The sequence below is a fragment of the Spinacia oleracea genome, chromosome 3 (assembly GCF_020520425.1).
Source record: "Spinacia oleracea cultivar Varoflay chromosome 3, BTI_SOV_V1, whole genome shotgun sequence".
NCBI classification, from domain to species: domain Eukaryota; kingdom Viridiplantae; phylum Streptophyta; class Magnoliopsida; order Caryophyllales; family Amaranthaceae; genus Spinacia; species Spinacia oleracea.
In genome coordinates this window covers 75,345,253-75,355,572 of record NC_079489.1, presented here as the reverse complement: position 1 = coordinate 75,355,572, position 10,320 = coordinate 75,345,253, and the positions used below count along the sequence as shown (strand labels likewise).

At 36.3% G+C, this 10,320-nt stretch overlaps 1 protein-coding gene across 6 annotated transcripts; it reads right to left on the bottom strand.

Moving 5' to 3' along the window:
- Positions 1–1,743: 1,743 nt before the first annotated feature.
- On the bottom strand, positions 1,744–10,063 carry LOC110803626 (histone-lysine N-methyltransferase ASHH3). Of its 6 annotated transcripts, none has more exons than XM_056840494.1 (13): positions 9,743–10,063; positions 9,040–9,223; positions 8,638–8,749; positions 6,987–7,086; positions 6,358–6,436; positions 6,105–6,276; positions 5,949–6,029; positions 5,636–5,810; positions 4,639–4,666; positions 4,431–4,497; positions 4,144–4,192; positions 3,979–4,062; positions 1,744–2,113 (listed from the first exon to the last, which is right to left on the bottom strand). In XM_056840494.1, the coding sequence occupies exons 1-12, from the start codon at positions 9,743–9,745 to the stop codon at positions 3,985–3,987; spliced, it is 1,128 nt and encodes a 375-aa protein (XP_056696472.1). In that variant the 5' UTR covers positions 9,746–10,063; the 3' UTR covers positions 1,744–2,113; positions 3,979–3,984. The 6 variants fall into 6 exon arrangements, with proteins under 6 accessions (XP_056696472.1, XP_056696474.1, XP_021864841.2 ...); XM_056840496.1 differs by having other exon boundaries at positions 5,684–5,810; XM_022009149.2 differs by having other exon boundaries at positions 4,431–4,503; positions 9,743–10,062.
- Between the last annotated feature and the right edge of the window lie 257 nt (positions 10,064–10,320).

Genomic DNA, 10,320 nt, shown 5'->3' with positions numbered 1-10,320 from the left:
ATAGGAGCATGCTAAGAAGAGAACTAATGATTGATACTCTCAAGTTCCACTTAACTAAAGCTCAAGAAAGAATGAAGGTGCAGGCTGATAGACATAGAACAGAAAGGGTGTTTGCTGTTGGTGATTGGGTATGGCTCAAACTTCAAGCCTATAGGCAACAGTCAGTCCAAAGGAGGTCCAATCAGAAGTTGGCACATCAGTATTATGGTCCCTTTAAAGTTCTTGCTGTCATTGGTAAGGTAGCTTACAAACTTCAGTTACCTCCTGATACTAAGATCCATGATACTTTCCATGTTTCTCAACTCAAGAAATTCAGGGGTTCTCTCCCTATTGTGGCTCATATTCCTGAATGGTTTCAGGGCATTGATTTGTCTAAAAATCCCTTGAAACCTGTTGCTGTTCTTCAGACAAGGGTAATCAAGTTCCAGAATGCACCTCAAGTTCAATATTTAGTTCATTGGCAAGGTTTTGCAGCTCATGAAGCTACCTGGGAAATTGCTTCTGAATTCGAAGAGAAGTTTCCCTCTTTTGTTCTTCAGACTTGAGGACAAGTCAGTTAAGGGGGAGAGCTATGATATGGGAACAATGTTGGTTAAGCAATTTTAAATAAACAAAGTTAGTTGCTGTTGTTTAACTTTTGGCGGGAAAAGTTGTTAGCCATTTTTGTTTGTTAGTTCCCTTAAAATGAGGAAGTTGGTTAGAGTTTGTTAGCTGATTCATTATGACAGCTATATATTAACAAACTTGTAATTGTATTTGGCAATTCAATGAATACAAACAACTTCATCTCTATCTCTCTCTCTCTCCTAATGATCTTCTTCTTCGTCTGAATTCTTCTTCTTCCTTATTTCTACTTCTGTAATTTCTTCTTCTTCTTCTTCTTCTTCTTCATTCTGAGATCAATTGATCACCATTAAAGGGAATCTTGGAGCTCCCTTATCACACGGATGCGGGGATAAGGACAGGGAAAGTGGGACTTGGTATTGTGGTGAGGGATAGTACTGGAGACGTGCTAATGACAGCAGGTTAGCCCCTAGATACATCTATGTCAGTAGTGCAAGCGGAAGCATCAGCAATTCTGTTTGGTATGAAATATGCAAGGGATGCTGGATTTAGAACAATGATAATAGAGACGGATTGCCTTGGCCTCATAAGCCTCCTACAAGGCAGGACTACGGAAAAATCAGCAACACAAGTGATCATCAATGACATTGCAGTAGTCAAGAGCTCCCTAGATGAGTGTAGTTTCAATTATGTTAATAGAAGCTGTAATAAGGCAGCTCATGCCATGGCCAAGACCTCTTTATCTTTCGAGGAGGTGTTGGTATTGCTTGAGGAGTGCCCCCCGATGTCCTTTCAGCTATCCTTACGGATAAACAATTAATTGAATGAGTCGATGATCGTTTCCCGTCAAAAAAAAAAAAATTTGTGTCAATCAAACCGGTTCGAGTATTACGAGACGGAATGAGTACTCCATAATATAAGGCCCTTCTTCCATTCCACTACTTCTCAAAATAATTTTGTGTCCAATTTTTACATGTTTAACGGAATGCATATTATTTTTATATACCGATCATTACTAATAAAGTGTATGCATCCACAGGCAATTGGGTAAATTTTATTTTATTTAATTTTTGTTTGAAGGAAGGGTAAAAAATTTATTTTAATTTTTGTCAATTTTTACATGTTACTAAGCACCCATTCCATTCATGCGAAAAGAAAGGAAATTATTTAAGACAGTACTCTAACTTTAGGACCCATTTCATTCATGTATATGACAACTTAGGTTACATTATAAAAATGAAACATTGGTGCAACTAATGTTTACCCTAAATTTTGTTCTCCTGTCAATGACATACAGGACCGTAACTTGACACAATATCAAAGAGAAAACCATCAAGCTTCAGGAGGAGGAGGAGCAGGAACAGGATTTTGAGGACTATGGTACATATGTTACAACTCTTCTCTTTATTACCAATAAAGAACACAAAGAATGATTAACAGTTTTAAGTACACATAGGGAGCGATAAGAAAAATATTGTGGTCATTGATTATGTTCAATCCTCCACTATCTTGGAGCATTGTTCATTGATGTTAAACAGCGGATCGTCTTCTGCAGAACAAGAAAGAACAATTGAATTGAAGTTTCACGTAGCCACAAATCCAATTCAAAAGAGTAAACAAGAAAGAAAGAAAGAAAGGGGGGGGGGGGGGGGGGGGGGGGGAGTTGACACACAAGTTACACAACCACAATCAGTATCACCAACAAAATAACATATGATATGTAATATTGGGTTCTACTGAAGTAGAAAAGTTATCTTTGATGCATGTAAGAATGCCATGATTATCCTCCATAGTTCTGAGACTCCTGGCCCAGACCTATTTTTGGGGAAATATTACGGAAAGTTTGTGACTTCATGAGAACCACCATGAACAGATGCACACACCTTAATGCATGGAGCAATCTCAAGAAAAAACCTAAGCAACATTGACGATGTTTCTGAGTTGAACAATTACTTCAACACAGTTTTGCAATTCGATCCTTACCCAAACCCCAGCTGCTACAAAGAATACTGTACATTTGCAGAGTTAAGAACTCATCACTTATGAGAGCCTCAAAAATATGTGAATAAACCCTTGTCATGAATCAATTCTACATTATCCAGTTTTAGTAATAGAACCAGGCTTCTCCCTATTCAGAGCTTCAGCTTTTTATCTTGAATGATTTTCAAAGCAGTATGCTTATTCAGCTCATAGTACATTTATTAGAAAAGAGTATCAGAGATAAATAAGTCAAAAGCATTACTTAGCCTTGAAATAGTTTCAGATTTTCAAAAAATAAGTTCCACCACTAAAGTTAAGATTTCATAGTTTAAGTTTTTTTACTTCCCAAGTTTTACTTGGTTACAGGATGCTAGTTCCAGTGTTCCACCATTTCCTCAAGGGAACTGCTTGAAGGACATGTTTCGAGTCCAGTTTCAATATACACAAGTACCACATGGTCAGCGAACTCTATTTATTCTTTACATGAAGCTAAAAAATGTGAAAAACTTGTATTTTTAATTTTTGATTATGGGATTTGACATAAAATCTGCTTGTTGGTCTGCAAGCAAGAGGGCTGAAATTGGGTCAAGTTGTCCATCAAAAGCTAGTTGGAAGCAAATATCAATGGTAAGTCACTAAAGGGCAAAAGACGCTGATCTTCAGAGCCATGGCTTCATATTGGCCAGCTCAAGGAGTCGAGCGGGGAAAGGGAAGAAATGAAATTTTAAGAAGAAAACAAATAATCAAAATCTGTAACCCAGAGCATATCTGGCAGAGCCCAGGATTCTTCTGAAATTTACTTTCCTGGGTTATCTTTTCATCCGAAATTGGGTGTAGGTTACAAGCTAGTATGCTACCCTAGAAAGTGAATGGGAGATTAAAGAAATACATCATCACATACTTTCAGTTCTTTGATTTCATCTGGTATACAATTTTCCCAACCAAAAAAAAGGGACTTTAAGGATGATTGTGTAATAGACTAAACCTGGGCAGAAAGGTGCTTTGGTTTGCGACACTAACCTATTAGAATTAGCTTCGGGAGAAGGCAGGGAGTTAGTTGAGACTTAGAGATGAGAGAAGGAAAAGGAATCAGAAATGCCACAGTATATTATATTTGTGAATTGTGACAAATTTATTTAAGATTAAGTTGCTTAGTTAGGGAAATTGGTAGTACTTGGAGAGTTGGAGACCTGGGATTGTAAACAGTATTGTTGATGATTTAATATTATCAACAATACAATCATTTACCGATATCCAGTTCATTACGGGACAACTGAGTAATGAGAATGTCCGTCTTTTAACGAATGATTGCTCAAAGCTCTTGAGAAGATTAATGATGCAGAATAGGGAGACGCATTAAAGCAGCATTCACATCTCACCCAAGCTAAGACAACTGAAATTGAAGACATAAGTCAGCAATTAATTTGTACTCACCCTGAACTACAATAAGAAGTTACAAAATTCCCAATCTACTTTGGACATGTCAATAAATTCATCACTTCCATCTGCAAACATGATCTGCAATACGATCGTTTGTCAGTCTTAATTAATGGGCAGTACAATCAGCAAACAATAGTAGGCAAGACAAGTAATTCTCACCAAGTGCTTCTTTGTAATGTTATCAAACCGCCTTATTATACCAAATGACCTGTGTTAACTAAAAAGTCAGCAATTCACTATGCAAGACAAAATGCGACTCACAGTATAATTTGGTGAGTAATAAATATTGCAACAATTTGCTCAAGTAATGATTCTCATAAGCGCCATATTAACTCCAGTCCCCAGAACCTCACGTTTAATAAGAAGGTTGACAAACTGAAACAGGATAAAGAAAGAGGACGTAGTTTATGCAGTTCAAAGGAGGGAAAAAGTTATTCAATCGGTACCTCATATAGTCAGGGCCAGAAATCCTGACAACTTCACCAATGCAATTAAAGGAGTTTCTTCTTTGACCTGGCGCTATTTCCAAGTGAAAAAAACAGAACATATCCATAAAATAAGTTCCTCATGGACCATCATTGACACCCAATTCATTAAAATTAATATAAAACCAAAACATGAAACAATATATACTGGCAAATTCGAAATTCTTACCTCCATGAAAACTTCCATTCTGATAAACCTTTTGAAAGGGGGAAAAAACCATTTTAGTCCAAGTACCAAGTCATTAGTGTGACAAAACAATGAAACATAAACTAAAGCTGCAAGGTACATAAGCAATACAATCTTTTATCTTAATAGTTTCAAAGCTATATTTGATCTAGTCACAAATTCTCCAAATGCACAACAATATTGACCTTCCATTTTCTAAAGACCATCCCAATTCTCCAGTTAATCATTCCTTTGTTACCGTTTTCTCTTTCCTTGCTGTAAGTTCAAAAAGATTTCAGTAGTTCACTTCTTAAGTGAGACCCCCTATCTTTGAGGTTTATATATAGCTCTACATGCAGTTACAAACTAATGTACAATTTTGTACAGTACCAAAAACCGAGCAGCGTTTTTATCTTAAACTTTATTTTAAAAGTCTGCTCTCTTTAATTCCACATAAAAAAGAATTGAGTGGTTTATAATAGAGGTGGGTAAGACATGACCGCGACTTAAGATCCAATGCATCAGCTGCAAGCAACAAGGGGCAGAAAATTGGGAAACTATTGTTTTATACTTTGTCTGACCCAAATGTCTGAGAAATGCATAGACCTCAAATCTGTCATTGCAAAATGCATGTTGGAGAATATAGAACCTTCTGTAAATTGAATCTCACCCATACACACAGATTTGACATGAAATTGTCAAGAAATATATATATAAGAAGACTAGTTTTTATCAATTAATTCCATCATCTCCCTCTCAAGTGCAAGTAAACACAGTTCAACCATCAGATACTAGATTTAAAGATCTAGACAGATACAAGAATTATAATACCACTTCGTTTCTAAGCTTTTACGGAGTATTTCATAAACAAATTAACAATAAATGCAAGTAAACACAGTTCAACCATCAAAATTAATTTATAAGCTATAAGGCAGAGAAAAGTAGAACCGACTTCATAAATCAAAACCACTTGACAAGGAAACAGACCATCAAAACGTACATTTTTTCCCAATAATATTGCTTTCACTTTGGAAGATGATGCTGCTACCTGATGTGCAACTAGTTTTAATGCGGCATCAGACGAAAGAATCTTCTTGCTAGGTTTGACACCAAGTTTCTGTCTGCAACTATCAGCACCACAATGGCAATCTTGATCTGCACCAAATTGAACAAACCTGCCAAATGCATTAGTTTGGTTTATAAAGACAAGAAATTATATCTTGTAAGACCTGCAAACTGTGGAAATATGACCCCTTAACATTGTCTTAAACAATTTAAAGGTAAGCCCATAGTTAAACAATTTCAGTACTTACTGATAATCATATGTCAGATGCTCGCCCTTTTCTATGTCACGTGTAGCAAATATACCAATTCTTGTTTCTCCATCTATACTCCTAAAAAAGCAGCTCCAAGTCAATTTCAAACTTAACGAATGCTTTAACAAATTGGTTCAAGGATCTAAAGTAAACCATTTCTGCATCTCCGTGTTGGGACAGCAACTGTGATTTATGTATCTTGATTTGTTACCCTTTGCAGTGGCATCGATAACCATATCTCGGTTAATCTCACAAAGATAGAAATTTGTTACACCGGTCTCTTTCATTTTCCATAACCTTTCTTCACAAGTTTTATCGTCAATTACTGCACCAGTGCCAAGATCATTAATCAATAATTCAAAAAAGTGTCAGCATGGAAGTGTAACATTAAGAGACAAGTTAGCACCTTCTCCTACATATTCTATAACAAATTCGCCTTGCTTAATATCTTCAACAGCCACAATGCCTGATCCACATTTCTCAGTCTACAAGCAACACAATCTTGAGTTGGCAGAGAGCAGAATGAAAGTTCATAAAACGGAATGCCTCCAACTTAAAGTTAAACTACTAGCATATCAAATCGATGTAGAGGTGACGCTCGTCTTGTCTTGTTTTACGTGTTCCCATCTTTCATTTTTCATAGACACAAAAGAAACAGGGGAATATTGAACATGTAAAACAAAACAAGACCAAAGCTGCCTCTGCATATCAAAGGCTACCACAAAAGACATGTTCTTGATTCCGTCCATGATATCTTCTCATATAATATGTATTAACCAGACTCCAGAAACTTCTATCACACCGCAGATTTTCTAATACACCCACACACGGGTTTTAGGTAAACCCACACGCGCGTTTTAGAGAATAACCAGGTCAAAATGATACAATCAGCATCTACTTAAGGGTCTTGCACACATAAAATTGTATTAAAAAAAAATTAAGTAATAAAACAAAAGAAATGAACCAAAAAGTAAATAGAAAAAAAAAAGTAATTAGAAGTTCTAGGCCTTCTAGCATAACCATGAAAAAAAGTACCTGCACTAGTTTCAACTTTTTCACAGGGCGCTGCTGAAATGGTTTGTTAACACAATCATCTCCGCATTTACAGTTTGAGGAGCAGGCAGAGAGCAACATCCTGCAGAAAAGAAACATTTGGCAAACTCATAAACGTTCTCTGCCAGCAACTGAACTCTCAGCAAATCACAAAGTCAATGGCCCACTCAATTAAGCACTAAACTGAGAGGATCAGATGATAATCATGATAGTTATGCTCTCCTCATCCATACAATTTTCTCACTTCATAAGGAATATCCTATTCAACAACTTCCAGGCAGACAAGGATAAAAGTTAGATAATCATGATCATTTTTATGATCATTTTTTGCAGGGGAAGAAGCAATTAATTCCAACTTTCAGTAAAATTATTAAGCATTTTTCAACTCTTAAAATTGATCCACAACCCACAAAAAGGAACACCTAAATCTCATAATCCGGTATCCGGATATAGATTCCATTTCCACATTTTACCTTGTTATCATATGGTTAGATACAACAGAATGCTACTAGTTGCAAATGACTATAAACTTCCAAATGCACTAAATTAAACGCTTAAGATAGCTGGATTTTTCTCAAGAATACTAATTCCTTTAGACATCAAGTGTTTGTTTTAGATCTCGATACAGAAGGGGCGAGATAATATACTGATGACTTGCATAATCTGGTCTGCATAGTGGTGGCAGAAATGCTTTGAACTTTCTCTAGGTTGTGCAGAAATTAATAAGCAGACCTAATGCTGAAAGCAACGCTGCAGGTTATACCAAAAACACAGGTTCCTCTATCTTTATATTACCGACAAGCTCACCCATCACTCCATCAGAAATAACTAACAATCCTCGAAACATCCAAATGTTTTTGATAAAACTAACAATTATCTAAACAACGATTCAAGATTAAGCATTTTCTGCTGCATAAAATTCTAAAAAATAAAAACCGACTCTATAGACAAGCAAGCAGTATATGTAAAATCTGCCCCAGTAGCATTGATGAAATTTAGCAACACATAAACAGATATAAAAACACATGGAAGTTTTTCTTCTGACCTTATCCATCATCACTTCACGAACGCATTTATAGGCACAAATGGCATAGACTTTGTTCAAGACAATCTTAAACACTTACAAGCATTGAGCCAAGGAAGAACCCCAACCAAAACCATACACAAGGAATGAGCATGAAGTTACGAAGATAAATCCAAGTAGCAATCATTTATTTCAAAGAAAATTCGACGGAAATTGAAGTTGTTTCATCAGATTCGAAGACGTCTACAAAATCTTTATAGAATGTAATGCGGCTAATGCCTCAATAATGGTGCATAACAAGTTAACTTTCTGAGACATCTAAGATCAAGAACAATCCAGAACTACGATTCACAATGCTTGTACTGTATCATGATACACCGTTTACAGTCAAAATATCAATTGTTCACAGGTGGTGTCTCAGGTCAACCTACAGTAACATAGCAACTGAATTAAGCCATCAGAAAACACACAGACCGAAATTAAAGTTGTTCGACATTCTTTGATCAAATTGTACATGCATAAAAAAAATCCAGGTTATAAAACATGTATCTCTGTTCTCTGGAGCTCATCAGCCAGCCACGTATAAATCCATGATATAGAAAAACTTACCCACAGTGGCAGTCTCTTCCACAGGAAGCATTAGACCCTGTAGATGGACCACAAGAGCAAAAGATGCCATCATCCTCATGGCGCCTCTTTGGTTTCTTAGTCATATATATATCTAGGTTTGTTAACACAAACAAAAGGAAATGAAGAAAGCAATGCTCGGTTAAAAGGAGACGATTGAAACGTAAAGAAAAGAAGCAGCAGAACTGAAGTAGAAGTGGACAAGCGTAAATGATCTATAGTCCTCCTTCAACATGAGACAACTACAATCCAGTTAAATACAAATTATACTTTGCAGATAAGAGCTTGACAGGTCAGAAGATAGTTAAAGCACATATCACTTGAAGAAACATATGAATTACGGGTACATCACAACTCTGAGAACTCATTAATTTTGAAGGATACTGCGTTTTATTAAAATATATGGAGCAGACTGCAATTTATTTGACCAGTCTGGAAGTTCAAACTCAACAGGATTGCCCAATTGCTTTGTCAACTTGTCGAATACATTCCAAATTTCATTCTGATTGCCCAGTTGCTCTGGCAACTTGTCGGATACATTCCCAATCCCATCCTGTTCTGCAGACTGCTGGAATAAAAGTAGCAGGAGTAAGCCGAAAAATAACAACAGGGATAGAATTGAAGGGTAAAAGAACTGATCTTTTTTGGCATAACCAGAACAAGAGACACCAACAGACTCCATCCATCCACAATTACTAGTCACTTTGATTTTCACGATTGCCTTTACACAATTAAGCGAAGAATAAATCGACTTAAGAGAGTTTTACAGTGATAGTTCTCAGTTAGGGAGCCATCAACTCTAAACATCTGGAAATTGAAACTTGAAGTAAGTCAAGAATCAAGATACTTAACATTATTAAACTATAGTAGTACTCCATAAGTCCATATCATTCATGGCTTCAAAATCCACAAATTGTAGCAAAAGCAACTATGCAAAGAGAATGGTTTACTTACTGTTAAAACTAATTAAAGACAAGCGAATTTCTGAATTTCAAACATTGATGACCCAAGTAGAAATGTAGAACGGAACGGATTAAATAGAAAAGAGCGAATTACAAGATTCTGAGAGAGAAAGAAAGAGAGGTACCATGATGCCGAATCTGATGGGAAAAACCCTAATTCAACGAAGACGACTTATCACTTATTTAGAATTCATATGAATGTAGAGTTTATAACCTAAAATATAAGTATGGTCGCCGGAAAACTCCTCGCCGGACTTCTGCGTTCTGTGCGGTGGCTACAACGACACCCCGTAAGCAGTCGGAGATCTAGAGAGTTGAGGGGATCAAGAGATGAGGATTCGGAGGATTGAAATCTTGAGTAGAGAGGGAGGAAGGAAGTTGCAGAATTCAAATGGAGAAATAAGGTGAAGGCGTGGAGAGAGGACTTGACTTCCTTGATTATTGTAAAGTGTAGTCTGATACAATACAAGTAGATTTTGAGGCCGTCCAAAGAACGGGCGGTTGTATAATGGTCATTTAGTCTATCTTTTAAAGTTCTAACTAAGTTAGGTCCCGCACAACGCATGTTTATTACTAAAATATTTTATTATTTCAATATAAATAAAAGATTTGTGATATTAGGAAAACGTAAAAGTAAAAAGAATCTACAACCTTTTAAAAGTGAGGAGTTCAATTTCACTATTCATTCAATAGTTAAAGTACT

What these genes read in the sequence shown, in the direction of transcription:
- LOC110803626 (XM_022009149.2), bottom strand. An exon ending in AACACGGAGATGCAGAAATG is followed by an intron (nt 6,030 to 6,104) that starts GTTTACTTTAGA and finishes CTGCTTTTTTAG; the next exon opens with GAGTATAGATGGAGAAACAA. An exon ending in CAATATTATTGGGAAAAAAT is followed by an intron (nt 4,667 to 5,635) that starts GTACGTTTTGAT and finishes CCCTTTCAAAAG; the next exon opens with GTTTATCAGAATGGAAGTTT.